The 27,604-nt window shown below is 48.3% G+C and overlaps 13 protein-coding genes across 19 annotated transcripts; 6 read left to right on the top strand and 7 right to left on the bottom strand.

Moving 5' to 3' along the window:
* Positions 1-87: 87 nt before the first annotated feature.
* On the bottom strand, positions 88-3,470 carry FOXG_02221 (uncharacterized protein). Its single transcript, XM_018379571.1, has 2 exons — positions 3,224-3,470; positions 88-3,007 (listed from the first exon to the last, which is right to left on the bottom strand). Exon 2 carries the CDS (start codon positions 2,957-2,959, stop codon positions 1,904-1,906), a length of 1,056 nt encoding a protein of 351 aa, XP_018235632.1. The 5' UTR covers positions 2,960-3,007; positions 3,224-3,470; the 3' UTR covers positions 88-1,903.
* A 446-nt stretch (positions 3,471-3,916) lies between these two features.
* FOXG_18256 (uncharacterized protein) lies at positions 3,917-5,315 on the bottom strand. The gene has a single exon (XM_018398317.1). It carries the CDS (start codon positions 4,536-4,538, stop codon positions 4,230-4,232), a length of 309 nt encoding a protein of 102 aa, XP_018235631.1. The 5' UTR covers positions 4,539-5,315; the 3' UTR covers positions 3,917-4,229.
* Positions 5,316-5,434: 119 nt separating this feature from the next.
* On the bottom strand, positions 5,435-9,453 carry FOXG_02220 (DNA topoisomerase III). Of its 3 annotated transcripts, XM_018379570.1 has the most exons (7): positions 9,261-9,453; positions 9,010-9,207; positions 8,781-8,959; positions 8,561-8,730; positions 7,201-8,513; positions 6,206-7,143; positions 5,443-6,153 (listed from the first exon to the last, which is right to left on the bottom strand). In XM_018379570.1, the coding sequence occupies exons 1-6, from the start codon at positions 9,339-9,341 to the stop codon at positions 7,114-7,116; spliced, it is 1,971 nt and encodes a 656-aa protein (XP_018235630.1). In that variant the 5' UTR covers positions 9,342-9,453; the 3' UTR covers positions 5,443-6,153; positions 6,206-7,113. The 3 variants fall into 3 exon arrangements, with proteins under 3 accessions (XP_018235629.1, XP_018235628.1, XP_018235630.1); XM_018379569.1 differs by having other exon boundaries at positions 5,435-7,143; XM_018379568.1 differs by having other exon boundaries at positions 5,435-8,513.
* Positions 9,454-9,859: 406 nt separating this feature from the next.
* On the top strand, positions 9,860-12,332 carry FOXG_02219 (uncharacterized protein). Its single transcript, XM_018379567.1, has 4 exons — positions 9,860-10,377; positions 10,430-10,494; positions 10,544-10,770; positions 10,819-12,332. The coding sequence occupies exons 1-4, from the start codon at positions 10,018-10,020 to the stop codon at positions 11,235-11,237; spliced, it is 1,071 nt and encodes a 356-aa protein (XP_018235627.1). The 5' UTR covers positions 9,860-10,017; the 3' UTR covers positions 11,238-12,332.
* FOXG_02218 (4-nitrophenyl phosphatase) lies at positions 10,818-12,587 on the bottom strand. The gene is made up of 4 exons (XM_018379566.1): positions 12,393-12,587; positions 12,319-12,340; positions 12,204-12,272; positions 10,818-12,155 (listed from the first exon to the last, which is right to left on the bottom strand). Exons 1-4 carry the CDS (start codon positions 12,459-12,461, stop codon positions 11,389-11,391), a joined length of 927 nt encoding a protein of 308 aa, XP_018235626.1. The 5' UTR covers positions 12,462-12,587; the 3' UTR covers positions 10,818-11,388.
* An 809-nt stretch (positions 12,588-13,396) lies between these two features.
* FOXG_02216 (uncharacterized protein) lies at positions 13,397-15,347 on the bottom strand. Of its 2 annotated transcripts, XM_018379563.1 has the most exons (4): positions 15,075-15,347; positions 14,977-15,010; positions 14,629-14,926; positions 13,397-14,578 (listed from the first exon to the last, which is right to left on the bottom strand). In XM_018379563.1, the coding sequence occupies exons 1-4, from the start codon at positions 15,128-15,130 to the stop codon at positions 14,394-14,396; spliced, it is 573 nt and encodes a 190-aa protein (XP_018235623.1). In that variant the 5' UTR covers positions 15,131-15,347; the 3' UTR covers positions 13,397-14,393. The 2 variants fall into 2 exon arrangements, with proteins under 2 accessions (XP_018235623.1, XP_018235624.1); XM_018379564.1 differs by having other exon boundaries at positions 13,503-14,926; positions 15,075-15,331.
* On the top strand, positions 13,399-15,098 carry FOXG_02217 (uncharacterized protein). Its single transcript, XM_018379565.1, has one exon. It carries the CDS (start codon positions 13,781-13,783, stop codon positions 14,141-14,143), a length of 363 nt encoding a protein of 120 aa, XP_018235625.1. The 5' UTR covers positions 13,399-13,780; the 3' UTR covers positions 14,144-15,098.
* A 125-nt stretch (positions 15,348-15,472) lies between the features above and the next one.
* On the top strand, positions 15,473-18,405 carry FOXG_02215 (ATP-dependent DNA helicase 2 subunit 2). Of its 2 annotated transcripts, XM_018379561.1 has the most exons (7): positions 15,473-16,201; positions 16,246-16,306; positions 16,353-16,868; positions 16,919-17,310; positions 17,357-17,568; positions 17,622-18,085; positions 18,133-18,405. In XM_018379561.1, the coding sequence occupies exons 1-7, from the start codon at positions 15,714-15,716 to the stop codon at positions 18,148-18,150; spliced, it is 2,151 nt and encodes a 716-aa protein (XP_018235621.1). In that variant the 5' UTR covers positions 15,473-15,713; the 3' UTR covers positions 18,151-18,405. The 2 variants fall into 2 exon arrangements, with proteins under 2 accessions (XP_018235621.1, XP_018235622.1); XM_018379562.1 differs by having other exon boundaries at positions 17,357-18,085.
* A 201-nt stretch (positions 18,406-18,606) lies between these two features.
* FOXG_02214 (uncharacterized protein) lies at positions 18,607-20,238 on the top strand (the record flags this gene model as incomplete). Its single annotated transcript, XM_018379560.1, has 4 exons — positions 18,607-18,987; positions 19,036-19,082; positions 19,128-19,802; positions 19,851-20,238. The coding sequence occupies 4 exons, from the start codon at positions 18,607-18,609 to the stop codon at positions 20,236-20,238; spliced, it is 1,491 nt and encodes a 496-aa protein (XP_018235620.1).
* FOXG_02213 (mitochondrial import inner membrane translocase subunit TIM14) lies at positions 19,875-21,162 on the bottom strand. Its single transcript, XM_018379559.1, has 3 exons — positions 21,029-21,162; positions 20,848-20,975; positions 19,875-20,797 (listed from the first exon to the last, which is right to left on the bottom strand). The coding sequence occupies exons 1-3, from the start codon at positions 21,077-21,079 to the stop codon at positions 20,659-20,661; spliced, it is 318 nt and encodes a 105-aa protein (XP_018235619.1). The 5' UTR covers positions 21,080-21,162; the 3' UTR covers positions 19,875-20,658.
* An 84-nt stretch (positions 21,163-21,246) lies between these two features.
* Positions 21,247-22,701, top strand: FOXG_02212 (50S ribosomal protein L24e). Of its 2 annotated transcripts, XM_018379557.1 has the most exons (3): positions 21,247-21,356; positions 21,502-21,613; positions 21,669-22,701. In XM_018379557.1, exons 1-3 carry the CDS (start codon positions 21,352-21,354, stop codon positions 22,212-22,214), a joined length of 663 nt encoding a protein of 220 aa, XP_018235617.1. In that variant the 5' UTR covers positions 21,247-21,351; the 3' UTR covers positions 22,215-22,701. The 2 variants fall into 2 exon arrangements, with proteins under 2 accessions (XP_018235617.1, XP_018235618.1); XM_018379558.1 differs by having other exon boundaries at positions 21,283-21,356; positions 21,502-22,529.
* A 188-nt stretch (positions 22,702-22,889) lies between these two features.
* FOXG_02211 (uncharacterized protein) lies at positions 22,890-26,258 on the top strand. The gene is made up of 9 exons (XM_018379556.1): positions 22,890-23,258; positions 23,317-23,382; positions 23,432-23,545; positions 23,595-23,669; positions 23,721-23,748; positions 23,801-24,136; positions 24,186-24,824; positions 24,877-25,013; positions 25,062-26,258. Exons 1-9 carry the CDS (start codon positions 23,064-23,066, stop codon positions 25,272-25,274), a joined length of 1,803 nt encoding a protein of 600 aa, XP_018235616.1. The 5' UTR covers positions 22,890-23,063; the 3' UTR covers positions 25,275-26,258.
* Positions 25,313-26,710, bottom strand: FOXG_02210 (uncharacterized protein). 2 transcript variants are annotated; one of them, XM_018379555.1, is made up of 3 exons: positions 26,354-26,710; positions 25,929-26,284; positions 25,313-25,881 (listed from the first exon to the last, which is right to left on the bottom strand). In XM_018379555.1, the coding sequence occupies exons 2-3, from the start codon at positions 26,010-26,012 to the stop codon at positions 25,492-25,494; spliced, it is 474 nt and encodes a 157-aa protein (XP_018235615.1). In that variant the 5' UTR covers positions 26,013-26,284; positions 26,354-26,710; the 3' UTR covers positions 25,313-25,491. The 2 variants fall into 2 exon arrangements, with proteins under 2 accessions (XP_018235615.1, XP_018235614.1); XM_018379554.1 differs by having other exon boundaries at positions 25,929-26,710.
* Positions 26,711-27,604: the final 894 nt, after the last annotated feature.

Here is a 27,604-nt window from a genome sequence, read left to right as displayed (position 1 = left end):
CGAATTCGATAATCAAATTGGCTCATAATATTTCAACTGTATGCACGGAATAAGTGCATACCATACATAGCGACGAATGCAAGAGGCCTCCAGAACGAATTGTTTAGTCGTGATGCAGATGATGAAATTCTTTAGGGTAGGCAACAGCAATGTTGATTGTATCGAGCCCCTGTCTCGTTATCCATGGCGTCGGCATAGATTGTGGGGTTGTTTCTTCTACTGGTGTATGTCTGGTAGGCTTGGGTAGTAGTTGACTCTATTATCATTGTGCTTTGAGAATTAAGGATCTGTGTTCTACTCTACAAACCCATACAGTACCGATCTAGAGTAAACACCACTTACACGAGATACCATTCATCATACTGCACACTTCGTCTTGCTCAGTCACAGCAGGTCAATAAGAGAAAAACTTGAGAACACAGAGAAGACATGTTCCAGCTTCCTGCTTCATTGCGAATCAACATACCATACTCATAAAAAGATGATTACACTACCAGTATTGCGATTACGAAATATACTCAAAAACATGACCATTCACGTGACTGCACATTATGAGTGTCTCCATCGATCGAATGACTTCACTTCTCTCCGCCACAAAACTCTTTCGTTATAGTTTCCTTCAACCTTTCCAACATGGAACATTATTGATAAACGCAATGGCTGAACACGAGTTTCTTATCTATAAACTCTGATCTCGCCATTCTATGAGGGTATCATCACATGCTTTGTTTCTTCAATTTCTCAACACCACAATACAATTTCCCAACCGATTTCGAGATTGACGCCACACTCCCCATCGGCATTGACCGACCAAACCCCTCATCTTCATAACGTCAACATCAACACTCACACGTGCAATGCTACAGACACTCCATGTGGAAAGGAAAGATCAGAACTTCCATTGGTAAGCTCAAGAGGCTTTAGATACTAACGATCAGGAAGCTATCTAATCCATCGCTCCAATATGATTTTACTCCTTTTTTCAGTCTTTGTGCCCTCGGCAAACAAAAGACGCGAGGGCGAGCGTGTAGCGTTCGAGCCCAACTGGTTCCAGCCATGATATCATATCCCTATATGTTGTGTTAAGGGTCCATCCAGGATGCCCCTTTCTGTCCCTTTCCTCCTCTATCTGTTGTTGATGATGATGCGTTCCCCACATCAAATGCCCATAAAAGTTGATTAAACAAAGATTCGAGAAAGTTGCAAAACGAGGCCCAAAAAACTGGCTGCAACTGCCCACAAATGGTATAAAATAATCGTCGTCATAATCCTCCACATGGTGTTGAAGTGGTAGGATCTGGTAATGATGCAAAGCCAAAACTTGGGTGACCGGGTATTGTAAAACAAATACCCCAAGGAGACGACTCAACATCGGAGACCAGCCCTTCCCGTCAAGGGTGTTGTCGTGTCGCTCAGAAGCCAAAGCTCCCGGCATAAGTATGCGCCTCGGGGCTAGAATCGAACAGCCCCCATGGAGCGACAGGAATATCAAGTGATGGAAGCAACGCCTCCACAACTTGTGTCCCCTCAATAATAAGAAATAAGACCCGGGTATTAGAATATTCCATCTCTGGGCACCGAAAAGTTTCGGGAGACACCCAATCATTGGAATATTGCCCGTATGCTGACCTTCCACAGCCGACGATGATTCACCTGTCATGTAGACAGGTGCCGCCGAGTACCAAGACGCCAAAAACCGAGCCCATATTAAGAAAGAGAATAGCCCGAAGAAAAACGTTAAGAGAACCGTGTCATCGTGATAATAATAGTGATCCAGAGGTCGCCGCCTCGGTCATTGGTGTGGGCCGACACGGCCTCTCCTTAAGCCAACCAGCCCCTGCCCCGAATCGATCGCCTTCAGAAATCTCGAAAGCCCAAAAAACGCCGTGCATGCAGGGAGGTATTATACAGAACCGAGCTGCAGGAGCGCCTCGACGGCCTCCCGCTCCTGTGCGTCAGAGGTGCCCGCCAACGCCGAGAAGTCGATGTTGAGTGTTTGAGGTGGGCGAGCCATGCCGGAGCTGGCAGAGAACGAACGAAGTCCACCTGGTGCATATGCAGAAGAGGATCGGAAGCCATGGTCTGTCTGAGCTGCCGCCTGGTTAGGGTAAGACTCGGCTCGAAGAGCAGCAGCCCCCATGGTAGCCCAATCCTCGTCATCCGTCGCATCCTCAGGATCATCGTTCATAACGACATCATCATCCGGAGCCTCGGAGCACGAAGCAGATCCAGATCCATCCATGGACATCTTGTCGGCCTCATGCTCCATCATGTAAATGTCGTTATCATCATGAGAATACTGCACCGAATCCCCGTTGCTTGACGCAATGCTGAGTCTGGGCCGGTCCTGACCCCTACCGCCGTTGTTGCCGATGGGGATGCCCGCGCCGTAGGATGAAGGAGGAGTTCCTTGTCGGTGTCGAGAAGGCTGTCCTCGCTTACGAGCATCCCATCGGCCCCATCCCACCTTTTCAAATTCCACCTCTCCATCCAGTCCGCCTCCTTCTCCTCCTCGTCCCTCCAAAGCTCCCACGACTAGTCTCCGCGCCTTTGTTGGGGGGATTCCAGAGAATCCGGGTACCGAAGTGGTCAGGTACCCCATGATGTGTCTGATAGCCAAGGGACCATGGTTGAGCAGGATCTCTGGCAGGTGGTATTTGGCAAGGAGAGAGCCAGTGATAGCACCCGAAGCCTCGAGGCCAGGCGAGATCGAACGTCGTCGATCCGACGGCTCGTGAAGGTCCAGGTCTGAGTCAATAGGCTCAAGCTTGGCCTTTTGGAGCTGCGCCTTGAGGCCATGAGGCGGCAGGTTGGGAGAGATGGAGTTGGGGGGAGTAGGAAGGGGTTGTTGAGGTCGTGTCACAGTCGCAGGGACACTCCGAGCCGCTACAGCAGTTAAGTTGTCTCGGCTCAAGGAGGCCTGGGAGATATCACGAGCAGCCGCTGCCATTGTAGCCATGTTTACCGAGTTTCGGTCTTGATTGTATGCGCTTCCGAACGAGCAAGTCTGAAAATGGGAAACTTTGGTCAGCGATTTTGATCTTGAGAATGAGATAAAATTTGCGACGCGATCTCTGTGAAGAGAACGAGAGCGAGAACCAGGTACTGCTGCCCTATGGGAGCGGTAAAGAGTTGCGGTCATGAGAAATGGAGCCCGGCTCGCTCTCGAGTCACCGCGGTCGGTCGGTGCACTGCGTCAGACTAAGGTGAACAAGGTACGTACCTATTCAGAAGCCTGGTGTAAGGAGAGCTTGCAAGACGTTGTTGCTGAATGGCTGGTATATGGCTATGTAGGGCAGAGCTGGCGCGATAATCTGGACTGTGACAAGAGACTCTTGTACGAATCTTGTGGTTCTTCTGGTAGTGTTGTTGTGTTTGATGAAAAGAACATCCAGGGAAGGGGAGGGAGATAAGTAGGTTATGTATATGAGTGTGTGACTGACTGACTGTGACTCTGAGCATGAGCAACCGTGTGCCCTGCCCAGCGAGTGTGAGGTAGGTACGTACTTGCACTTACACCTCACCCAGGTCTAGTAGGTTGGGTGCATTCAGCACCTATCGCGAGGTCAATGTGCCCTGTCTCTCTGCCTGTTGGAAGGCAATTCTCACCTCAAAACAAGCACCCAATTCATTCGGGGTCGGGTTGGTGGGTGCCATTTTTGTGGCACTGTACGTGCTAGAAGCACGCCACCCTATACCGACAAATCACAGCGCAATCGCAGGCCACAGCCCCCAAACGGGTTAAAACCTTGAATCCATTCGTCTTCACCCCCATGTTTGGCCAACTTGTTGGAGGTGCCTTTATTTTTAGGGGGCGTGTGCATTCAGCGTTGGATGATAAGGTTGATTGGGAGGATAAGGTCCCTTAGATAGGCACTCACAATCACAATCAATCATCCACACATTTGCTAGCAATCTTGCACTGGCTCGTGGTTGAGACATGCAACCCAAAGCAATAGAAGAAGCCTGGAACCCAACAAACTTTCCCCTTTCTCTCTGATTCTATCACGCTTCTTTTCTTCATTCCCTGCCAAAAGTGGCACTCTCCTTTCTTTCTGCTGGTCCATGTGAAATTGTTTTTTTCTGTTTTTCATTTGCTTCTAATTCCCAAGCATCTGGTAGTCTAGGGAAACGAGAGGATCCAGGCCACAGCGCAAACGGGGAAGCGATCCGGCCCAGCCAAACGAAATAAATTGCCCGTTTCATGCCCTAGTGAGCTCCAGCTTGGTTCAGCGCAGAGCCCACGATATGGCTCGCGCTTTTTTCGCTATTGACTCCCTTTTTCCAGTCTCGTGGGTTCTGTAAGGATGTTTAGTAGGGCATGGCTGCCATGGCACAACACCAAATGTCGGCTCAGCTTCCGGATGACAAAGATGAATCCTCATCATGAAAGAAAAGCAACAGGGACAAATAATACAGTCACAATTAGGACGGGCCCGGCTCCGGCGCCCTGCTCTAGTTCCGGACCTCGGGGCTTTACGGCGCACGGAGACGAGGGCATAATTCACTCCACCATTATATATCATCATGTGCGACATGTTGAAAGGTTACTGGAGACTTGAGACGGAGGGAGTCGGGCGTTTGGCATCTCTTCTCAGATTTCCGAGGCTGCGCGTCTAACTAAGCGGCACCGGTATCGATCGTCATACTGCTTTTCCAGCTTGAAGCAGGGCCCAGCAATGAACCCCGTGTTTGCGACGGCTGGCTCTGGTCTCTCGGCAGGATGGGGCTCGCTTCTCTCTAGGTATCTGTCATGTCAAGTTATGCTACTGTCTCCAATTTTTGCAGAGTCTGGGGATTCATTAATTAGTCGCAGCTCTATTACTGAGCCGGGTGTCAGTCTTAGCGTGTAAGAGAAACCACAGTGCTCCCTTTTGGCCAACGCCTTAGGCCACGGGGCCCAGGAGATTGGGGTAAGGTTGTTGGAGTTTATTGATGTTAGTCAGTCGTCTAAGGTTGTGGCTGTTCGCGATTCAACATCAGCCACCAGATTATAGTCGCCAACATTCCATCCCTCCATCGCCGCCGACGCGACTTGGCTGGATCGACTCGAATGTGAGGTTGATTCATCGAAATGGTGATTCAACTGAAGGGGAAAGTCATCGGCGTCATGGCTTTCTATTCTTGCTTGCGGAAACGTGGTCGTCATGACATGCATCGCAGGGACACCCATGGAAGAAATGTTGATCGTAGAAAATACCTGCATCCATCCGGCTCATGCAAGAATAATGCAGGCACCCTTTAGTATAATTCTGCAACAAAGGCATGTCAGTCTTTTGTGTCCAACTCACTCTCTGTATGAGTTTCTTTGGCCCTTTCACGGAATCAGCGGGCCCTGTTAGCATGCATCGACAGGGGTAAGGGGTCCCTCCTTTACTGGGAACATCAAGTCATGACAAGCACCAGCAATGGACCAAATTTCCATCGTCATGCCCTAATTTCGTCCGGCTGCTGTTAGTGAGCCCTTGGTGCTTTGAAAAGGAGGACTGAGACAGGGCATCAAACTTGAATTTCTGGAATATTGTTGTGTGCCTAATTTGACACGTACCTGCGTGATCCAAACTCTTTGTTCGTAAGTGTGTAGGGCTAGAAGCATGAGAGAGGCACGCTCCCGGCGAACCCAAAGCCACCCGTGTTCCAGCTGTGGCATCCCGTGTGTATCGCGATGGGGGCGTGTTCCTAAAACCGTATCCAGGGCGTGGGCACACCTGCGACTGTTCCCGTGGTACTGTTTTTGAGATATTGCTCATACGGTCCTCTCTTCGGCTTGGCCATTTGTGCAATCGCTTCATATCAAGACTCGTCTCCCTTGTGACCGCGCGGGCGCCTGGTGCTGGCGTTATTTGTGGTGAATAACCAACCCTAATCATCAATTCCAAAGATACGACACCACCATCGTGTTTACCGGCTTGACCGAAGTACTCATGTATTCACTGGAAAGCCATATCCCACTATGTCTGCATTCGCAAGTTGTTCCTTGGCCAATCCCACGTAATCATAGCCATTCTCGGAGCCTTCGTATTGATGTCGATGGCTGTGTCCAAGTTCGTACATAGGTGCATTCGCGTACTTTCTCTTTTTGCAAATCAAGGCAATTTGTTGTGTCAGATGTACTGGAATTCGAGTACTAACACATCATCTAAGGAAGCCATCCTTGATGTGTTACTGTCACGTTGCCAAGGTCCTTCTCTGTGATTGGACTCACGATGCCGTCAGTATTACCGACTCAAGTTCGTCACCTTTCTAGATGCCGGTATCGTCGTCCAACAGCGAGTCTGCTTCACATGGTGGAGGCACCGACCAGCCGATGGATCATGGCGACAAAGCCTCCCCCTCTTGATGTTTCATCAAACCAAGGAAAATCATCCTTGGGCGCCAGTGTGACCCGTCATCCATTGATAAAACCCCACGTTGGACAATGCTGCGCCGTGGGCACCTCATAAAAAAGCCTCTTCCCCGCGCATCGATAGGGAAGAACGGAAGGGATGCGGACTCAATCCATCAATCCCGTTGCCCCGCGCTCTTGAAGCCCGAGGCTACGATATCGCGTCGTGCGGGGGCCGGTGGCTCCTGTGCCGTTGGCGATCCCGTTCTATCCCGCTCCGAAGACCTCCACATTGAGTGACCTCGTCCATTCGTTCCCAACCAGGTGGTTGACGCACAAAGCTTCCCTGTCTCGCCTGTCTATTACCGAGTTCAGCAGACTCGTCACTGCCATGCTTACACCACTGTGACTCTTTGGGACATGGTTACAGCTGCAGCTGAGCCAACCCCGCCCCCGCCGCCAAGTACATCTCAACTGAGGGGTGGTTTGATATATATGCCGCCGCCATGTTTCGAGGCCATAGTTGACGATACCCAAATCACATCATTCAGATCGTACGTGTGCATGATCCACCAGCTGATAGGCTCCAAGTCGGATTTGAATCTCACAACTTCACAAGTCTAGCGACCCACAAATGAGACAACGGGGGTGCAGGTAAGCTCGTAATGTCGTCAACTTCCAAGGTTGGCAACTCAACCCCAGATATCCTCGAAGATTGCCCGAGTTCTAAATTGTGAGTGTGGCATCAACTAAGGGTTAACATGCCCTGAATACCGAGGGCATGAATCTCACGAGCCAAAGACAAACTCGCGGCATGCCTAATTGATCAGGTCAGTGATACGATGAACCGAGTTTGTGTAGCATATGGGACATACCGTTCGTAGGACTCCTAGTTTCTGTTGGGACTGCTCAAACACATGCTTGTACTGAGCGAGGCTTTCCCGTAAGACGACTTCCTTGTTGGTACGACCTTCGCAGATAGCCTTCATCTTGATTTCCATTTCCTTCCGGAGAAATGGTTTACCAAGGCTGGTTTCGAAGTTCATTCGATCAAATCCTAAGATTAGAGCCACTCCAAGCTGCGTAGGGACAAAGACTTTCAAGCCGCCTCGGCCGCCTGATGATGATGAACCACCGCGTCCACCTCTGGCACCTCGACCGCCACGTCCACGTCCACGACCTCTTGTGGACGTACTTGTGTCCGCATCCTCATCATCTGCCGATGTTTGACCTGATCGGCTGATCGTAGCGACATATTCCCTGTCCTGGATCTTCTGGATATGCTCGGCCATGGTAGCATCTGTGCCGATCCCATTGGCATCCATGAGAGCGATCAAATCGGCTTCCGTCAGGTAACCAGGCGCTGTGGTCTTCCCTTCTGTCATCATAGCCTCCGTTGGCTGAAAGCGCTCACCTTCTGTGAACTTCGGAAGTTCCACTGTGTTATTCCATTTTTCGTAAATGAACACGTCAAGGTAGTTTCTCTCTAGCACAATGACTCCATGAGCATTGAAACGCTCCTCTCCAAATTCAAGCTCAACATCAGTTGCCATACCGTGGGCATCATCTGAGCAGCATGCAAGAAATCTGCGCGCAACATACTCGTATAAACGAGCCTCGTCGCGACTCAAGATGGAAGGCGAGGCATATGTGATAGGGTGAATAGGAGGATGTGCCTTATCGTCATGTTTTCCCTCTCTTGGTTGTTTGAAAGCACCACTGGCAAGATTCTGTGCAAATGAGCCCCATCTCTGGTCGCTGGTTTGCTTCTCAACCAGAGCACGGAGATTCATCCCTTTATCGAACCGGTCTGTCTCCGTTCGGGGGTAACTGATGAACCCCTTGTTATATAGACCTTCAGCAATGGTCATGGCCTGCTGTCCGCTCATCTGGAGTAACCTCGTCGCAGCCTTCTGTAATTCAACGGTTGTCAGAGGCAATGGTTTGAACTTTCGAGTGGGTTTCTGCTGAACTTTTGTCACTGTTGCTGTTTTGGCCGCGAGGCATCTCTCATAGAGAATCACTGTGGACATTCGATCGAACAGCCTATTCCGTAGCCAGAAGAAATCGACCTTTTTACCGTCTCGGGTGTGCATCAGTTTAATGCTCCAGAACGGCTCAGGAACGAAATTTTTCACACGAAAGTAACGATCCACGACAAACCCAAGGGTTGGGAACTGGCAAGACCCTGAAAAATCAGCAAGATGTAAACGAGGTGATGACCAGGGTACAAACCATAACTCAGAGTCAGCTTCTCCATTGGTCCTCCGAGAGGCCGTAAGTTGTTTGTGAGAAAACGGGTGAATGCATATCCAATACGAAGATCCAGTTCGATTCTTGCAGATACAGCATGGACCTGCCTCTCATCCAAAGTTGCAAGGTTCTTGGCTGCTGAGATAACATGACTGTTATTGTTAGTAGGTACCCCGTAGAATAAGAGGACATGACAACGTACGCTCGCTCGACATTGCTGAACCTTGCTCGTAAAACCTGGATACCAGGTTTACCCTTTCGAGCGGCTTCGACAATTTCATTGCCGATGTGTTCTCCTTCACGATCACAATCTGTCCAGATTACTAGAGCTTGGGCATATCTTGCTTGCGATTCTAAATTCTGGGCAATTGTCTTCTTGTCCTTTGAAAGATTAATACTGATTGCTTCCGGATCAGGATAGGAACTCTTACTTCGCTGACACTCGTGACAATAGGGGCGGTGAATAATGACTCTGGAGGTGGTTGATACCAGTTTTTGTGAGCTGGAGTAAAGTCGACGTTGGTTAAGTGTCCAGTGACACATGTCATGGTAACAGAGCAATTGCCCAATTGACGGCCAAAGTCGAAATCGAATGAGTAGTTCTTGATGTACTTGTTTCTTGTATTGTTCTATGAATTCGTTAGCCAGGTGTTCTTGTTGTTGCGCGCTGAGTGGTTTCTACCGTTTCGATACGGCCTCCAGAGAGATGTGTAGCCACAGCTTTGGATATGGAGGGCTTCTCAGCCACACAGAGGACTCTCATTTTGGAGGAATGCAAGTCTTTGTGACTGTTTTATAGCTCTGATGCAATTTTTCAACAGTCCCGTCGTAGTGATTACGGTACAAAAAGCGAGTGGAGAGTTGCCTCAGGCTGCCCGGGACTGCAGACGAAGTTTTGCGTTAAGGCAAGCACGATGTGCATAACAAACACGGTCAACTAGGCGCGTTTGCAGCAAAAATAGTTTGCTGCCATAGTCTCTCAACAACAAGACTTCAGCAGTTATTGGAATTGTTTGCCAGTTACCATGATAAACTGTTTGCTGAAACACCTGTAGCCTCAATATTTACGCCAACGCTCTGAAGCTCATTTCTGATATTCACGGTGAGGAGGGAAACTTGAGGCAAGGCCAAGGTTTGATGTTGAAAATTAAGTTCTCCGGGATTAAGCCTCTTCAGTGGCTACACGGGCGGATTACCACTAGCCACAGCGGCTGAATCCGTTTAATCTAGGGGAGTGTCACCTAAAAGCTTAGTGGTCCCACAGACAAGGCGGGAACCAGGCAACAGAGGTGGTCTAAAGTGGTTTCCACCTCGAATTGACATCTATGACGCTATTGAAGCTGTGCATCGCTATACGTGGGTATTAAACCAGCTGTGCTGCATTCACATCAGAGGCCCAAAATCTGATATCAACCATTGCCTTGTCAAGATCAAGCATTATGTCTCTCCCATTCGTCAAATCCATTGAGGATTGCGGCGAGTACGCCAAAACAGTCCAACCCTACATTCCGCAGCTCTATGCTCTTCCTCGACACATTCTTGACAACATTGCCAGTCCTGATGGGCTGAGGCAGATTTATGTTGATACAAACCCTCTCATATCAGGTTTTGCCATTTCTATTGCTCTTGGCTTTGTCTTCCTCGTTGTCTCCGAGATCAACCGAAACTACTCTCAAGTTGATCGAATGTGGTCGATTCTCCCAAACTTATACGTTGTCCATCTCTCAGTCTGGGCGCGTCTTGCTGGTGTTCCTTCTTCGCGAGTTGATCTTATTGCTGCTGCTACAACCCTTTGGAGTGTATGTGTCCTTACATCTCATTCGTTCAGTTGTCGCTAATGCTGTGTAACAGTGCCGCCTGACATATAATTACTGGCGTAAGGGTGGTTACAATAAAGGATCTGAAGATTATCGATGGTAAGTTGATCGCCCACTCATATCTCTTCAGTCAGCTCATATCATGCAGGGCCATTCTCCAGCAATATGTACCCCGATTTGTCTGGTTCCTCTTTAACGTCACCTTCATTTCTTTCTACCAGAGCGCTCTGCTCTTCAGCTTCTCATGCGTTCCTGCGTATGCCATTCTCTGCTCTACCAAGTTTGAGCAGGATGTGACCACTGCCGATATTGTTTTTGCTCTCATCATGGTCGGCCTAGTCTACAGCGAGTGGGTTAGCGATGGTCAGCAGTGGGGTGAGTATTTCGTATGCTTTGATGTTTAGTGGCCTAACCATTGTATAGACTACCATGCGGCCAAGCATCAGTACCAGGCTGAGGCCAAGGTCCCCAAGAAGTTCAAGTATTCCCAAGCCGATCTTGACCGTGGCTTCAACACTTCTGGTCTCTGGGCTTACAGCAGACATCCCAACTTTGCTGCAGAGCAAATGATCTGGTTTGTGCTATACCAGTGGAGTTGCTTCGCAACCAAGAACATTTACAGCTACACTTTTACCGGCGCTGCTGCCTTGATCCTCCTCTTCCAGGGTTCAACTTGGCTCACAGAGCTCATCACAGCTGGCAAGTATACTGAATACCCCATGTACCAGGAACAGGTTGGAATGTTTTTACCAAAGTCCCTTACCCCCTACAAGACTCCTGGGCCAAAGGTCATTCGGACTAGCGATATTGCTAAGAGGATGGAGAACAAGAAGCAAGCTTAAGTTTGCGTCTAAATACATTGCCTATTAACCCTTAATCAAGAGCACTAACTGCTTTGTTTTGGCCAGCATAAGGCAGTATCCAAATTCATCATAGTCTAGATAGAGGAGTTAGTTGCATAGTTAGTCTATAATCTATATCATGGTCTATCGTCTATTGCTTCTCTGCCAGTCTAAGATCGCTGAACTTGTCAGCGTAGTGAGAGGGCACAGCAATGGCATCGGCCTTCTCCCAGTCCTCCTTCTTGTTCACGCCGGTCAGAACATGTAGTGTTCCACCCAGTCGGCCCTCGATACCAAACTTGATATCAGTGTTGAGTCGGTCACCAACCATGCAAGTTCGAGAACGATCGAGCTGGAACTTGCCCTCAACAGCGTCCATCATAGCTTGACTGGGCTTACCGAGAGCCAAGGGCTGTTTTCCTGTGGCGTGAACAACAGGGATGTGACAAGATCCAGCTCCGAGAAAGAAGTCGTGGTGCATCGGCAGTGTTGAATCAACGTTGGTAGCAAGGAAAATAGCTCCCCGCTTTATGTAGTGCATGGCATGGGCATACTTGAGGTAGTTCACGTGGTAATCAAGACCGCAGAGAACTACTCCGACCTCGGGGTCAAGTAGTGAGCCATCAGCGATACCCTTGAAGTCGTCATTTGTGATATCTCGTCGGAACGCCTCATCGGTGCCTCCAATATGAGGAACACCTTCAGATTCAAGTTCGTGCTCGATTCCAGCTTCTCCAATAATGAAGACCTTGCGCTTGTTCTCGGGTAGCTTCAAGATGCGTGAGATGTAGATCGCAGCAGAGTAGCTTGAACCGAACACATCATCCTTCTCACTAGGGATACCAAGATTGGTGAGTTTCTTTAGGTATTCATCGCGAGACTTTGTTGAGTTATTCGTCACGAAAACGGTTCTCTTTCCTGTGCCGATGTAAGCCTCGTTTCAGATCGTGAGGATAGTAAGCTAACCCTTTGATCTTAGATATTCGATGGTCTCAGGGACTCCCTCATACACATGATCGCCAGACCATAGGACACCTGAATGAGTCAGTTTCTTGTTCAGCTATAAATCATGGTTATCTACCATCGCAATCAAGCAGGAAGACCTATTCATGAGTGTCAGTTGAGGCTCGAATTCTACACAAGTAAATGACTCACATCGAATTTGTCGATGAACTCGCTAACAGCGGCAGCATCTCCGCTGATGTACTTTGGTGACGATGCCATATTATCTGTGAAATGACCAAATGAGGAGAATGATTAAATGATCGACAATAGGTTCAGTTGGTTGATTCAAGATAAGTCAACAATCATTATCAACAGTCTGACTGACTCGGCCAATTGCTTAGTCATGTCCACTTAGTCGTGGAGTTTCTTGTGATGTAATTCCTCTAGACGTGGAAAAACGTGCGGGTCTACCAACAAAGAAGGTTATCACGGTCGATCATGGCGATGAATCCATTTTCTGAATTTAGTTAATCTCTGGAGTCTTCTTCATGAGAATCAATGTCGAACAACTGATATAGGGTAGTATCCCATGAGAATACCATCCTCTTTGCAGTCTCCCTGACTCACTGTTTATCTTCTTGCTATATCGCTAGGGGAGGCAAGAAAACCTATCAATACTAATCGATAAGAGACTTATTCATGCAAAGACAACAACCCTGCATTCTCTGCATCTCCGACCTCACTTCCGAAAATACCAAAGCCGATTGATTGGTCCGAAGCTACTAAGAGCCGCGAGCCTGTTCCGTGTGGCGACCGAATCTCCAAAATCGAAATCTTTCCAGCAACCATTTCAGTGACCAGAGCCGATCTATTATTGGCTCATCAACTCCGCCCTGAGTAATGGACCACCCTAATCGTCATCGGTGGGTTTTCTAGAATTCCACGTTTATTAACGGAGGCTTTTTTTCTGTCCTGGAGATAACTGGCTACATCCGTCTTCGGTCTACCTTACCTTGTGATTTTTTTTTTTTTTTTTTTTTCACTCGCTTGCTCCGAGGCGGCGAGATTAGAGTCTCCTTACTCGTCAGCTGGACTTACAGACCGACAAACGTAACCGAATCCGTGGAGTGCAACATCCATTCACCGCTCTGCCCTGGCTTGGTTGCTTCCGTATCAGAGAGTGGCGCCCGTGGACCCTGAAGCTAGGAGTCTAAGGGCCCCACACCATTTCTGATCGACGACAGGAGTTTCCACTTGGTTAAGAAAGAGAAAGAATTGATAGCAGACCCAGATGGATACCAGCGTAATTATAAATATCTACAAAACCGTGTCGAGCTGCCTTTATCTTGACTCTTGATTTAAAACTTTCATCATCTCGTACAATCTGTGCCGTTATTTTGAGCAAACACGCGCAAAGCATACTCCGAAACCAGTCACAAGACCTCGTCACGATATCACAGCTATCAGGATATCTATCCCCTGAAAACCTATATAAAGACTGTCTCACACATACATTATCTTGACCGTACTCATCACACAAAAATCATTAACGCTTCGAGACCCAAATCAATTCACATCTCACTCAAACACCTGACAAAATGAATCCCACTGCGCCAACAACCGCAGCCCCTACCTCTGGCAACGCCAACAGCTATTTTAGCATTCACAAGACACAATCCACAGAGACAACTCCTGTGTCAACCCCTGGATTCAAGGGTGAGGAGTTCGACCAAGCTGGACACAAGCTTCCTGCCCTCAACCGCGAGTTCCCCAAGCCTACAGAGGAACTCGACATCCAAAGCATGCTTGATCGTCAACCTGGCCGATGGACCACCAAGGGACAAATCGAGGCCAACCAGCGCCGAGCCCAACATGCTCGCAACGAGGAAGAGATCAAGGCTCAGCGCATGCGAGACTTCGAGAAAGCCAAGGAAGAGCTCCGTTCTTCATGGCGGTTCTAACCCACCTGCCCCAAACTTCACCTACGGAGGACTTTAAAGCTGTATCGGTTTACACGTGATGAAAAACCAACTGGCGCATTGTTTTCAGGGCTATACCAAGAGTTCAACGATTTACGACACTACGAATAGACATTAGAGATCTGGCTTGTACGATTGAGGATACAGGATAGATAGATTGGGCAGAGAAGAGTATTTGCATTTCTAGCAATTTAGAGGTTCAACATGAATTCACTTTTGAATAGTGCATTGTTTAAGCAAGGTCTGCAACGGACAGAACACGACCACCAAGAGTGAAGCCGTAACCAACAGCAGCTGCAAAAGTGATGAGGTTGAACAAGGATGAGATACCGTGGAGCATGCCAAACTTCTTGTTCAGAGCCTTCATTTGATCACTTTGAGGTCCCTCAGCATACCACTCCTTGCCATCTCGCTTGACTAGAGATTGTTAGCACTGTCTCAAATCGACTCCATGAAGATTGACGCACCTTGGCCACGTCGCTGCTTCATGACTTCGACTGTCAAAGGCAGGAAGACGAGCAGATTGACAGCTCCAGTCAAAGCCATGATGCTAATAGGTAGCAGGGAGTGCCAGCGGGCAAACTCCGACACCAAGCCAGCAGGGCCATTTGACAGGCCAATTAGTGTGTTTCCGGGATATGTCAAAGCTAGGACACCGGGCAAGACAGTCTGGAGGCCGAAGTAGATGGGGAAGAGCTTCTGCTGGATGGCAGAGAAGCTAGGGCGGTCGACCGTCCTGAACATCACGATACCATTGATGAAGGTCTGTTAAGCTGTTAGCATTGAAAGAGTTCGTAACTTGGTGAGATACATACATGGAAGAAAGTCGTTCCAAGTAGAGTTCCATAGCTGCCGTAGAGTTAGCGATGCTTTTTCTTACTGGGATTGACTTCACAAACTCATATAAACTTACGTGATGATATGGTAAGGAGCCGGTGAGAAGGCCACTGCCTTTGCTGTGCTTGCCATTGTTGCAATTCTTCACTTGTGAGTGTTTGATGAATTGTATCAGATCCAACTTGCCGAGGCACTGAGGTGTTTCGATAGTCATGATATCACATATAGTCACGTGATCCACAAGCTCCATACCGAATTGTAGTCTCCATGATGAATTGATATTCACGATTCAAAAGATACAGATGTTGCTACTGAAGTTTGCTTTTTACTGGCTGGTATTGGTTCTTCTCTTACCTTTCTGGTGGCTTAATAGACTCATCCAATAAACGGAGTTTTGTCAGGCATCAGTTGCACGTGACCTCGCGCGTCTTGTCGTGAGAAGGTCGGCAGGAGCTTTGACCCGTCAGACGCGATGGGTCACCAGCCTTGGTACATATTGGGGTGGTTCTGCCTAGGATTACAAGGATTCATTGTGAGACGTTTCTTTTGGTTGCCATTCATTTAAAAGCGCGAATGGCCTTATGAAAGTATCTCTCACTCTTTTATAACCCCTTTCATCATAGCGAGATTTGATTGACTTCAAAACTCTTGACCCCGTCTCCCGTCTTCTGACATTCTTTCCGTAACACCGGGCTTCATACAAACCATCTCCACCATGGCTGAGAAGGAAGCGACCGTTTTCATATTGGACCTTGGGTCGACTATGGCCCAAACTCAGAGTGGAAGATCAGAGTCTGATCTGGAATACAGTATGCAATACGTATGGGACAAAATCATAGACATCGTGGCAGCAAACAGGAAAACGCTATGCGTTGGCGTATTGGGTCTGAGAACAGATGAGACTGACAACATGCTACAAGACGATGATGGGTATGAGAACATCGCAGTGTTGCAGGAGCTGGGACCGATGACCATGTCATCTCTGAGGAATCTTCAATCACTTGTCAAGCCGAGCAATACATGGTCTGGAGATGCTGTTTCAGCCATTGTGTTGGCTGTTGATATGATTGATACATTCACAAAGAAGCTCAAGTGGAACAGAAAAATCTTCTTGGTCACGGACGGCCAAGGTCCAATGGATGCGGATGACTTGGGTGACATTTCTAAGAAGATGAATGACTCCAACATCCAGCTCACTGTCCTGTAAGTTGAATGGATATTTCAACGACACTTTTAACATGATACAGGGGAGTAGACTTTGATGACCCGGAATACGGCTTTAAGGAAGAGGATAAGCCGAGCACAAAGGTTAGTATGATGGGAGACAGCGAGGACCATAGCTAAAAGTTCACAGAAAGAGAATGAGCAAGCCTTGAGATCGCTTGTCAATGACTGTCAAGATGGAGTTATTGCAAACATTACAGAGGCCATCGACGAGTTAGATACCCCACGAATCAAGGCAGTGAAGCCTTACAAGACTTATGATGGTCCTCTTACCCTCGGAGACCCCAACACATTTCCTGCTGCGTTGAATATCAATGTGGAAAGATATTTCAAGACCAAGCTGGCGCGACCTTTGACTGCAAGCACAGTCGTTGTCAAGTCAGAAGGTGCACCGGATTCTGAACCTACGCAAGCTGACGCTGACGATATGGAGGGAATTGAGTTCTCTGCTGTGAAGCAAGCTCGTTCTTACAAAGTCAATGACCCAGATGCACCAGGAGGAAAACGAGACGTTGAGTTTGATGATCTTGCCAAGGGTTATGAATATGGCCGAACTGCAGTGCATATCAGCGAGTCGGAATACAATATCACCAAGATTGACACACAAAAGAGCTTCTCAATCGTTGGCTTCATTCCATGCTCAAAGGTATGCCTATCACCGGATACCCCGTCCTTTATAGTGCTGATAATTTCCAGTACGAGCCTTTCCTTAACCTCGGTGAGACTTGCGTGACAGTAGCTCGCAAGTTCGATGCCAAATCTGCTCTTGCCCTTTCGTCCCTTGTATGGGCCCTCTCGGAGCTTGAGTCTTATGCAATCGCTCGAATTGTGACCAAAGATGGCAAAGATCCATTGTTGGTGTTGCTCGCACCCAGTGTGGAGCCAGACATGGAATGCCTGTACGATATCCCACTGCCATTTGCAGAGGACATCCGAAGCTACCAGTTTCCTCCTTTGGACAAGGTGATCACGGTTACTGGCCAGACCCTTACAACGCACAGGCTATTGCCCACGGATGAGCTGAGTGATGCGATGAGCGACTATGTCGACGCAATGGACCTGTCGACATACGGACTAGATGACAAGGGGTATGTTCCATGCTATCTTGGACCTTTCGGCAACTGACTCCCGCAGCGATCCAGATGAATACGTCTCCATTGACGAGACTTTCAACCCTACGGTTCACAGGGTGAACCATGCCGTGAAATCACGAGCACTGCACCCAGAAAGACCAGTTCCAGATGTTCCTTCCATCTTGCTGCGATTTTCTCACCCAACTCAAGATCTGATTGAAACAGTTCAGAGGAAGGTGGATGCTCTTGTTGAAGCTGCAGATGTGAAGAAAGGTTTGTTCCAGTCCTTTTAGTGATTGCGTACCATGGCTAACAAAAAGTATCAGTTCCGCCCAAGGCCAAAGGAAAGCGTGGCCGAGAAACCGTCAAACCCATTTCTGGTCTTGATGTGGATGCTCTGCTGGGCGAAGAGGAGAAGGGCGACATTAGCCCTGATAACGCAGTACCCGAGTTCAAGCAGATGCTTGCTGCAACCGAGGAGCTTTCTCAAATCGAGGAGGCAGCAAAGCAGATGGGCGCAATCATCTCTACGTTTGTCACGGAGAGCTTTGGGGATGCCAAGTATCAACGTGCTCTGGAATGTCTTGGCGTCATGAGGGAGGAACTCATCAACCTCGAAGAACCAGGCCTATACAATACTTTCATGCAAGACATGAAGAAGCAGCTCATCTCCGGGGCACTTGGAGGCGACAGACGAGACTTCTGGTTTAAGGTCCGATGGGGTCGTCTTGGTCTCATTGATAAACAGCAGTCAGAGGTGTCTGATGTATCACCAGAAGATGCAGACGAGGTAAGTTCTTCAAATCTGACGATCTAACATGTACTGACATTGAACAGTTCTACAAATTAAAGTAGTCTTGTAATGGCAAATGTATCTGTTGTTTGTAAAAGGAGTGGGCGTTTGTGTACCAATATATTGATTGGCTGGTGTGAAGTTTATCCTTCTCATGTAACGGGCCGTCTGCAAGCAGTGGCATTTCATCTACCACCTGCCAAACGAGTTTCTGTTTGACTCAATAAAACCTTGTTTAATGCCCTTTCGCAGTGAATCATAGGGCACTGGGCGTTATTCTATTCGCCAAAATTGAGACGGTGCTTTTCGCTGCCTTTCTTGTTTATCCCTTCGTGTCTCCTTCCTTCTAACGCCGCCATCTTTCAACCTTCACCACATCCGTCTTTCGCCTCAACTCAGCACCACTATTTTCATTTCATTTCCATTTCACAACAATACTCTTCAACACTGCTCCTCCAGTCGAACTCTCACTATTACTTCTTTGAATTTTGATTTCATTCCTTCAATTTTCATCTGACATGTCGGCCCTCGATGCCCAGCTGGCCAAACTGCAGCAACTTCTAGGCAACGGTGTGAAGTTGGAGGACAGACCCAAAGACGAAGAAGACGACAACGAAACTTCAGACAACCCAGTCGGCGACGGAGCTGACAACAACTACGGTGGGATGATGGAGCGTCAGAGACAAGCCACAAGAGAACAGATTTCTCAAACTGTTCAGCAACAAGAGGCCAATACTTATGCTGCCAGACGGCGCGAACTTGCAGAGAAAAAGGCAAAGGCATTTGATAACTCCAATTTTCGCATCTGCCAGACGGTCTCCAAGGATTTCACTTTCTGTCCATTCAAAGTTGTGATCTCATATCCTGAACGCTTCGTGGGCAAGGCCAACAAGCCTCGTGTACGTATTACAGTTTTAACAACTCTCCGCTGGCTCACCAATCTACAGACAAAGCCGTTCTTCACCAGAATCCTCTTCGGGAAAACCTGGGACTTGTAGGTCAATCCGGTCAATATTATCTATAGTGCTAACTTTACAAGCTTCTACCTTCATGATCCAGAGGAGCCGGCTAGAGACCCCTACCTTTTGATTCCAACCGCTCAGTTCGAAGTCTTCCTTGAAGAAATTAACTTCGAGCTTGACACTTCCCTCAAGATCCCCCCCGGTGTGAACATGGAAAAGTTCTACCTCAAATTCGGCGAACATGGTACCCCACGCCCTCGATATTTGAAACGATCGGAGGAAGAGACATCTCTTGATGCTCGGCCATGGCCCGCTATCGACCAAGATGACATCAAAAGCTTCAAGGTGGCAACCCCAAAACAGCAACTGGCATGGAAAGCAAAGTTTCGAATTGTCAAGTCCGGGTTTCCACCCAGAAACAGGACAGATCCCGACAAGGCTGCAAGAAAGAAGAGTCACCGAGAACGAATGCTTCGCAACACTCAGAGATGTCTTGGTCTTCTGGGAGATCCCGATGGATTTGACGTTGTTTTCATCTGCGTCGATGTTGAGGCCCTTGAAAGAAAGCCCAACCCCGTCTCTGAAATTGGTATCGCTATCCTTGACACACGAGACACCAAAGGCGTCGATCCTAAGATTGTCGGCCGTGGCTGGTGGCCTCTAATCAAGACTCACCATCTCCGAGTCTATGAGTTTGCTGGTTTGCGAAACTATCAGTTCGTCAAGGGATGCCCTGACGCATTCGACTTTGGGTAAGGACGCCGTCCCCAAACTCCAACCAGCTACTAACTGTAACATAGGACGAGCACATTCCCAACAAATGCAACGGTTGCAGACTCCATCATGGAAATTTTCAACCCGTGGCTTAATGATCAGCGGAACATCGTCGTCGTCGGACATGATGTGAAACAGGACATCGCCTACTTCACTGAACTGGGCTTGGACCTACGATTCCTTGGAGGGCTGGCAGAACTGGTGGACACTCAGGACATTCACCAAGCCTGGCGTGGTTCAACCAATGGTCGAAGTCTCAGTGCCGTACTGAACGATCTTGATATTGCCCATAGGCACCTGCACAATGCAGGAAACGACGCGCACTACACACTCTGTGCCATGCTTGGAATTGCACTGGAAGACATTCGGAAGGAAGAGGAGTTGAGCAATAAGATGCTCAGCAAGGTGGACTGAAGGATATTTTCGGAGCTAGGAGAGATGGAAGACATGCAGCCAGAAAATGCTCCAGATGATCAACTTGGCAATTCCCAGAACGAAATAGGACCTGAAAGGTGGTAGATGACATTTCGAGACTTATGTCAAGTACCACCAGAACAAAAACCGGAGTGAGAAGAGAACGGGTCTTTAGGACCCTTTATTCATACAGCGTCGAGCCTTGATAGCTTTTAACAACGGCATATACCTTCACCTGGCTCTAAAGAGCTTCCTCTAAACCCAACAAACGCCATCGCTATGGAAACAAGTAGTGTACAATATACACACGCGGCCAGACGCCCACGCTTAGACCCAGTCATTGATGATTCTGATAACGTCCTTGGTAACTGGTTCGTGACTCGAATACTGGACTTGGGGAAGTAGTTTTCATGATCGTAATTAACTGTTTTTGTCCAAGAACTCTTTGGCCTCGTTTACTTTGGTCGCAAGGTAGGGGCTGCCGCCTCGATCGGGATGGTTAAGAAGCATGAGAGTTCGGTGAGCCTTTCGGACCTTATCCTTGGTAACAGCTCGCTCGCTGGAAGATATTAGTGGGCTGGGAATGAGAAGAGTGGGATCAAGACATACTTGAGAGACAGGATGAGAGTAGCCTCCTTCTTGGTCATCTTGGGCTCGAAACCGCCCTTGTAGAAAGCCTTGCCCATGGCTCCAACGCCGCCTCGGGATCGCCTCCATGCGACAAGACCAGCTCGGCCCTGTAAGAGATATTAGTACCCGGAATCACCGCCTGAAATCACTGCAAGCATACCAAAAAGGCCGCGACGGCAGCGCCAGCACCTATAGCCATAACAGAAGCCATTTTGTAGAGCGATTGTGGTATCGACAATAAGTTTAGTGACGCAGAGTGATTCGGAAGTCGAGATCGGGGCCACTTGATTTTTCCAGCCGGCGCGGACCGGAGGCAGAGGGGCGCGGGGACAAAAGTTTGTCCGGGGTGCAAATCTGTTATCGATAAGATAGTTTGAGCAAAAAGTTTTTTGATTGACCGCGGAAAAGAGAAGGCTGTTCAAACCAGTGGGGTGGACGTTGAATTGAAGTTGTTTTGGTCTTTCAGACCACCACCCAGGCAAAATGAGGTACGCCTTTGTTGCTGAAGAGTTCTATATCAGATGTTGGTCCTTGCAGAGGTAGAATGTTTGGAGTTCGTCCTCTGCGAGAGCGGGCACCAGTGATATAGCGACTCAGGCTCTACCTTGAACTACAACTAACAAAATGCTTCAGAATCGAAACCTGTTACTTTTGCAGTCGCCCTGCTTATCCCAGCAAAGGTATCACCTTTGTGCGAAACGATGCCAGAGTCTTTCGCTTCTGTCGCAGCAAATGCCACAAGAACGTACGTCTACAATGCTCAACTTACCAAAGACCTCGCCGCTGATACACTTTTGCAGTTTAAGATGAAGCGTAACCCTCGCAAGCTGAAGTGGACCAAGGCTTTCCGCAAGGCCGCCGGCAAGGAGATGACTGTCGACTCAACACTGCAGTTCGCCGCTCGCCGCAACGTCCCCGTTCGCTACGACCGAGACCTCATGGCCAAGACCCTCAAGGCCATGGAGCGTGTGTCCGAGATCCGCCAACGTCGCGAGCGCGTCTTCTACAAGAAGCGCATGGCTGGCAAGCGTGAGCGTGAGCTTACCCTCGCACGCAAGCTGGTCGCCGAGAACGAGCATCTCCTGCCCCGCATGCGCGGCAGCGAGAAGAAGCGCCTGCGCGACCTGGGCATGACTGAGGAGGAGATCGAGGAGATGGAGCCTGACCGCGAGAAGACCAAGGCCTTCGGTGGCGAGAAGAAGAAGGTCGCCATTGCGCTTGAGGTTGACGAGGATGACGATGAGGATGAAGAGGGCGACAGCGGCATGTTCGACGATGAAGACGATGAGGACGAGGACGGTGACGAGGATGACGAGATGGACGATATCGACATGGATGCCGATTGAGTGGGCAAAGTCATGGGGGAAAGAATCTGAAAGAGAAAAGTTTTACATGGCAGAGACAGCGAGAGGTCTACGAGACAGGGCGTTATGGGTGTTTTTGATTCGAAGGCATACCACGGCGTTGGGATACTATAGAAAAGCCATTTTTCTTCGTCGTGAGTTACACACCGACACCAATTTATTTGCGAGTTGGTTTCTTTGCGATGTGACTTTGGCGGGAATGATTGATGTTCCAGTATCCCAAGCCCAAGAAGCCCAAGTTGTTCTTATCGTTGTCGCTCTACACACTTTTGACCAAACACTGCTGTTTCCGGAGCCTTTTCAGATGAGAATAAAATAATTGGATGGTCATTTTGTCAAGACCAACAGTTGAGGAGAAAACAGCTGTTCAGCCGGAATATGCGGGGAACTAGTCTAGGAAGACATTGAAGATCAAAATGAGATCTCATGACCCATGCCAGATTAGGTGATTGGAATAAACTGCCGTGTGATAGGACGACGTAAGCAGAACTCTGAGCGTCGCAGTTGCAAGGAGAAGCCTAGCAGAGGCCCTAGACAGACTCTCATGGCGGGCTGAAAGGCCATGCTTTACTTTGCTGGGTTAGTAGCCTGCTTGCCGGCTGACGATCTCTTATCAAGCCGCTGCATGTCTTAGGCAAAAGGCTTTAATTCGTAACTGGGAGGTGTCCGACCGACTCAAGGGTCCAATTCTTTCTGCCCTTTTTGTTCTCCTTGGTTTTATCTCTACATCTTTTCTGTTTTGTGATTTTGCGTTTGCGAGTAGTGTCTTGTATTCTTGATTTGCTTGAAGCGAGTAACCTTGATCTGACCGTGCTCTGCTGGCTTGTTACTATGAGTGAAAAGGCGACTGTAGAGGCAACGCCTCTTCTACGAGGACGACTTCAACAACGACCACGAAAGTCACATTATTCCACCGTGTTAGGCCTTTTGGCGACTGTCTGTCTTATCACCTTCTTCCATCACCGACCTTATCCTTATCCAGTGAACATCGAGGATCCAGCAGACAAGCCATGGACTTGGAGCGATGTAAGCATACATACACCATGGATAAGAAATCCAAAAGGTAGACTAATAAAGAAATTAGGTCAGGCCAAGCCGAAAACTCAATTGGGAACCGTGTTATGAAAAGTTTGAGTGTGCAAGACTTGACGTTAGTAATTCACCATATCCTGCTGTTGTATATGCTAACTTGGACATAGGTCCCAATGGACTGGCTTGAGCCCTCCGATGATAAGAGAGTTGTCCTTGGTGTTATCAAGCTACCGGCCAAGACAAATCACAACCCTGTTTCTCCGCTCTTTGTGAATCCTGGAGTATGATCTCTTTGTGCCTGAAGCTTCAGGAGCTGACTTATGGACGTAGGGACCTGGCGGATCGGGAGTTTCCTTTGTAAGAAAAGAGGGACATATCCTACAAGCGGCTGTCGGTGGCAACCATGTAAGTTGAAAAGTCGGAAACTCTGGCCAAGCTTTATACTTATAATTCCAGGACGTTATCAGCTTCGATCCCCGTGGAGGTGAGGTATACCAGTCCTTATCAAGCACTACCAGCTATCTAACGCTTCACAGTCGGCGTCTCTACACCTCGAGTTGAATGTTGGGGCTCTTCTCAAAAGAGAAAGCTATGGAGTCTCCAAGACACACCCGTTGCCGACGAACACCCAGGTCTTATCTACGATGCCTATGCCCGAGCATCTGCCTACTCCGGAACTTGTGAGCAGGCCATGGAGGAAACTGGTCTTATGCAGTTCCTCGGTAGTGCATCCATTGCTCGAGACATGCTAGAAATTCTTGACAAGACAGGTCATGAGAAGCTACGGTACTGGGGATTCAGCTATGGCACTGTTCTTGGTGGCGTTTTCGCTGGACTATACCCTGAGCGTGTTGAGAGACTGGTCAGCGACGGTGAGTTTACGATATATGTAGCATTGTAGTTCTGACTGACTCGAGCCAGGAAATGTTGACTATCACGACTGGTTCAACTTGGATCACGGCAACTTTGTCTCTGACACAGACATGATCTTCGACGGCTTCGATAAAGCCTGCCATAAATCCGGGCCCCTCAAATGTGCTTTTTATGCAGACTCGCCAAAAGCCATTGAGGAACGTCGAAGCAATCTCCTCGCCCATCTCAAAAAGTCGCCTGTTCTCGTTCCAGCTTGGACTCACGATTCCGGCCCTGAACTACCTCTCCTCATCACCTATTCCCATCTCCAACGCCTTATCCAAACTTCCATTTATGCTCCGCTGAAGAAGTTCCCTCAACTTGCTCGTGTTTTCGCTTCTTTAGAAAAGGGCGATGGAATCCCCTATTATGAGATGGTGATGGAAGGTAAAAACAAGAAACTCAACGGAGATATGTGCGAACTGGGAGAAACTCCTGCAACTATGCCCCTTGAGACCCCTATGGAGCTCGACGCTTTCCCTGCTATTATGTGTCTGGACTCAAAGCCTGTGACGGAAACGCCACATGAGATTGCAGACTACTTTGACAGAATCACACACAAGAGTCGTTGGGCGGGAGCAGTCAACTCCAATTTTCGTGTGTCTTGCGTCGGAAGAAAGACGAGGCCAAAGTGGAAGTTTACAGATGGTGAATCACCCCTATTACCCATGATATGAGATACAAGACTAATTTTGAGAAGCCGACTTTAGGGGTGATACTGCCCATCCAATTCTATACATTGGCAATATGGCAGATAATGTGACGCCTTTGCAGAGTGCGTTTAACAACTCTGCCAAGTTCCCCAGCTCAGTTGTTCTCAAGCAGAACTCCTACGGTGTAAGTCTCCTCCTATTTCTGTGTCACTCTGTCTAACTTGAGCCAAAGCATTGTTCATTGGCGGCGCCCTCAGCATGCTCCCTTACTTATATACGAGAATACTTCCAGAAGGGCACATTGCCCCCTGCTGGTGCCGAGTGTGATTCCGATTATGATCTTTTCGAGATGCCTGGGTTGGAAGAAGATGTGGCTGGTTTGGATGAGCTCAGCTCGATTGCGTTCAAGTTATCAAGAGAGGTTGAGCTTCCCAAGGCCTTCTGAGAAGGTTGAGGTTCCCTTGTCCTTAGGCTTACGAACCTCGGGAAGGTTCAGTGAGACGAGATGAAGCATTAGTTCTATCTAGCGGAGAGTTGTGGACATCACTAGAACGATATGAAAGACACAAGATATGAATCAAGAATTTAACTAGTAAAATGAACCCATATGGCTCTAAGCATTCTAGCCCGAGTCCCGGCCGTCCCGCTGCCATTAGCAAGCCTCATTGTTCGTTATGCTTAACATGATGTCCGTGATGTGCCTTTTCAGGCATTCTTAGACCCTGATCAACCTCCTCCTTCACCTTCTTGGCCAATTGCTCACCTCTCAATCTTTCTTCTTCTCTCATCCTTTCCTCCTCTTCAAACGAAATAGCATGCTTCCAGTTTCCAGCTCCACCTCTCCCACCAAGTCCTCCCCTCGCAACGTGATTCTTCTTAAGACTTGCATTCACAGCAGCCGCTGTCTTCTGAGCCATCTTGTCTTGCTCTTTGGCATCTGGTAGTTCCTCTGGGTTGACGTAATTGCCGAAGCCACCACGGCCAGCTCGTGATGGGCCGTTGGCGGATGGCTGGACTTCTTCTGTTGCTAGGTTCTGTGCTTCAAGATCGGCCTGAGAGTGTGAGATGCTGAAGAGATGATTGTGCAAGGTCAGCTTACGTTGGCGGCATCTTCAGGTTTGCTTGATACAAAATTCCCGGCGCCGCCTCGGCCGACTTTGCGGTATACGTCCTGATCAGGCATGTTGTGAAGTTGGTTGTATTGTGTGAAGTTTAGATACACGTGTTGACTACTCGTAAACTATGTCGTCGCAGTAACAACAGATTTGACTTTTACTCTCCAAAAGAAAATAAAAAAGTAATGAAAAAAAGTATTTCCCTCACTCTTTAAGTCTCACAAATTATTAAAATACAGTCGTCACTACGCCACTGGCCAGCGTGGGGGGTGGTCTTGTAAGGTACTGGTCTGGTCTGGTCTGCTTGCTACAAGAAGTGTTTCGCATCGCTATCTTGACTCTGTTTTCCGTGTGTCAACGGATTTGGACATGGGAAAGGCTCCAGCGCCCGCCGGAAATCGAAACTAACGTTGTTTTAATTAATCTGGGGTACATGAGCTAGGCTGTAGATCTTGCGGCGCGGCTATGTTCCGTCTCCTGTGTGTGACTTTGCTTTAAATACAGGCAGCAAACAATATATAATTATTATTTGTTTTCAGGATAATGGTTATCTTTGCTGACACGAGATGTCTTTGAAAATGCCTCTGATTTCGTTGCTGTGGCTTGTGAGTGAATTGATGTCATGATCGGCGTCTCTTCAGGAACACGGCAGATACCAGGTATGAAGGCTTCTGCCACAGAAGATGAAGCTTCGCTGTTGCCGACTAGAAATTCAAAATAATCAAAGAGTAAACTCCTCTATAGGTTATTCACTGAAACAACCGATAGTACGGAAGCTTCTTACAATACCCTCACGCCCTCACAAGACAAAAATATGCTCTTACGATTCGCAGCTAGTGCTCCGACATCGGCAGTGACTGTTCGTCACCAATTTATGACTACACTTGCGTAACTACAGGCCATAGACCTTATTTGTTGACGAAACTTACGGTGAATTGCAAATAATAACCTTTTTGAGCTCATATCCTCAGATAAGCACGCCATGACTTACTTGGTTTTGCATTTCAGGGCAATATGTGGTCTCCATGGAATCCAGTCAAGCCTCATCAACAACTTAACTTGCAGCCAACAATCGTCAAGCCACAGAGCTTGAAAAAGGTTATCAAGTTTCTGGAATAAGAATCAAGGAACCAAGGAATTCGGGCACCCGTCGTAGGGCTCATCGTAGGGCTCGTCGCCGAGGCAGGGTCCCCTCCCAACATTCCTTCGTCCCATGTTCTAAACTGGCCGAGCCCGATAAGCATTGCTGATCTACGGGAGCTGGCAGACTAGACCATGGCATTGGGAACGTCTGTAGCAGTTAATGGTTGATCACAGTGATGGGAATCCTTGTCATGTCTTCGCGTTGGGCCGGATGCGAGGAGATTCCAAAACACAATGATATGATACCACGTGGACGGAGCTTCCATGTCATGCAGGAACAGCTCAGGAACATAACAAGAGGTCGACAACACCCAACATGCTTACGTTGCTCTTGATTCTTGTAACATGTCAAGTAGCATCGTCTAGGCATCCTTCAAACAGTCATTGTCAGTGTTCCAGTAGACTGAGGCATGAATTTCCCCATTCTTATCAAGACGGATACTGAGAGGAATATCCACATTCTCATTAGAATCCCTGCTGTGATGCAAGTGTAAAGCACGCACACCCCTGTGTGTAT

This window comes from Fusarium oxysporum, chromosome 5 (assembly GCF_000149955.1).
Source record: "Fusarium oxysporum f. sp. lycopersici 4287 chromosome 5, whole genome shotgun sequence".
Taxonomy (NCBI): domain Eukaryota; kingdom Fungi; phylum Ascomycota; class Sordariomycetes; order Hypocreales; family Nectriaceae; genus Fusarium; species Fusarium oxysporum.
Note: the sequence above shows the minus strand (reverse complement) of the source record. Positions and strands in the feature narration are given on the sequence as shown.

Bases quoted from the DNA above. Each gene is read 5' to 3' on its own strand.
- FOXG_02221 (XM_018379571.1), bottom strand. From the start codon at position 2,959: ATGGCTACAATGGCAGCGGCTGCTCGTGATATCTCCCAGGCCTCCTTG.
- FOXG_18256 (XM_018398317.1), bottom strand. From the start codon at position 4,538: ATGTCGCACATGATGATATATAATGGTGGAGTGAATTATGCCCTCGTC.
- FOXG_02220 (XM_018379568.1), bottom strand. From the start codon at position 9,341: ATGAGAGTCCTCTGTGTGGCTGAGAAGCCCTCCATATCCAAAGCTGTG. The intron at 8,731-8,780 runs GTACGTTGTCAT...TAACAATAACAG, and splicing joins TTCAGCAATGTCGAGCGAGC to TCATGTTATCTCAGCAGCCA. The intron at 8,514-8,560 runs GTTTGTACCCTG...CTGATTTTTCAG, and splicing joins GAAGCTGACTCTGAGTTATG to GGTCTTGCCAGTTCCCAACC.
- FOXG_02219 (XM_018379567.1), top strand. From the start codon at position 10,018: ATGTCTCTCCCATTCGTCAAATCCATTGAGGATTGCGGCGAGTACGCC. The intron at 10,495-10,543 runs GTAAGTTGATCG...CATATCATGCAG, and splicing joins GGATCTGAAGATTATCGATG to GGCCATTCTCCAGCAATATG. The intron at 10,771-10,818 runs GTGAGTATTTCG...ACCATTGTATAG, and splicing joins TAGCGATGGTCAGCAGTGGG to ACTACCATGCGGCCAAGCAT.
- FOXG_02218 (XM_018379566.1), bottom strand. From the start codon at position 12,461: ATGGCATCGTCACCAAAGTACATCAGCGGAGATGCTGCCGCTGTTAGC. The intron at 12,341-12,392 runs GTGAGTCATTTA...ACTCATGAATAG, and splicing joins AGTTCATCGACAAATTCGAT to GTCTTCCTGCTTGATTGCGA. The intron at 12,156-12,203 runs GTTAGCTTACTA...ACATCGGCACAG, and splicing joins CGAATATCTAAGATCAAAGG to GAAAGAGAACCGTTTTCGTG.
- FOXG_02217 (XM_018379565.1), top strand. From the start codon at position 13,781: ATGAATCCCACTGCGCCAACAACCGCAGCCCCTACCTCTGGCAACGCC.
- FOXG_02216 (XM_018379563.1), bottom strand. From the start codon at position 15,130: ATGGCAAGCACAGCAAAGGCAGTGGCCTTCTCACCGGCTCCTTACCAT. The intron at 15,011-15,074 runs GTAAGTTTATAT...ACTCTACGGCAG, and splicing joins GCTCCTTACCATATCATCAC to CTATGGAACTCTACTTGGAA. The intron at 14,579-14,628 runs GTGCGTCAATCT...AACAATCTCTAG, and splicing joins GAAGCAGCGACGTGGCCAAG to TCAAGCGAGATGGCAAGGAG.
- FOXG_02215 (XM_018379561.1), top strand. From the start codon at position 15,714: ATGGCTGAGAAGGAAGCGACCGTTTTCATATTGGACCTTGGGTCGACT. The intron at 16,202-16,245 runs GTAAGTTGAATG...AACATGATACAG, and splicing joins AACATCCAGCTCACTGTCCT to GGGAGTAGACTTTGATGACC. The intron at 16,307-16,352 runs GTTAGTATGATG...AAAAGTTCACAG, and splicing joins AGGATAAGCCGAGCACAAAG to AAAGAGAATGAGCAAGCCTT.
- FOXG_02213 (XM_018379559.1), bottom strand. From the start codon at position 21,079: ATGGCTTCTGTTATGGCTATAGGTGCTGGCGCTGCCGTCGCGGCCTTT. The intron at 20,976-21,028 runs GTATGCTTGCAG...TATCTCTTACAG, and splicing joins CTGCCGTCGCGGCCTTTTTG to GGCCGAGCTGGTCTTGTCGC. The intron at 20,798-20,847 runs GTATGTCTTGAT...AATATCTTCCAG, and splicing joins ACTCTCATCCTGTCTCTCAA to CGAGCGAGCTGTTACCAAGG.
- FOXG_02212 (XM_018379557.1), top strand. The intron at 21,614-21,668 runs GTACGTCTACAA...ACACTTTTGCAG, and splicing joins GCAGCAAATGCCACAAGAAC to TTTAAGATGAAGCGTAACCC.
- FOXG_02211 (XM_018379556.1), top strand. From the start codon at position 23,064: ATGAGTGAAAAGGCGACTGTAGAGGCAACGCCTCTTCTACGAGGACGA. The intron at 23,259-23,316 runs GTAAGCATACAT...TAAAGAAATTAG, and splicing joins AGCCATGGACTTGGAGCGAT to GTCAGGCCAAGCCGAAAACT. The intron at 23,546-23,594 runs GTATGATCTCTT...TTATGGACGTAG, and splicing joins CGCTCTTTGTGAATCCTGGA to GGACCTGGCGGATCGGGAGT.
- FOXG_02210 (XM_018379554.1), bottom strand. From the start codon at position 26,012: ATGCCTGATCAGGACGTATACCGCAAAGTCGGCCGAGGCGGCGCCGGG. The intron at 25,882-25,928 runs GTAAGCTGACCT...TCACACTCTCAG, and splicing joins AACCTGAAGATGCCGCCAAC to GCCGATCTTGAAGCACAGAA.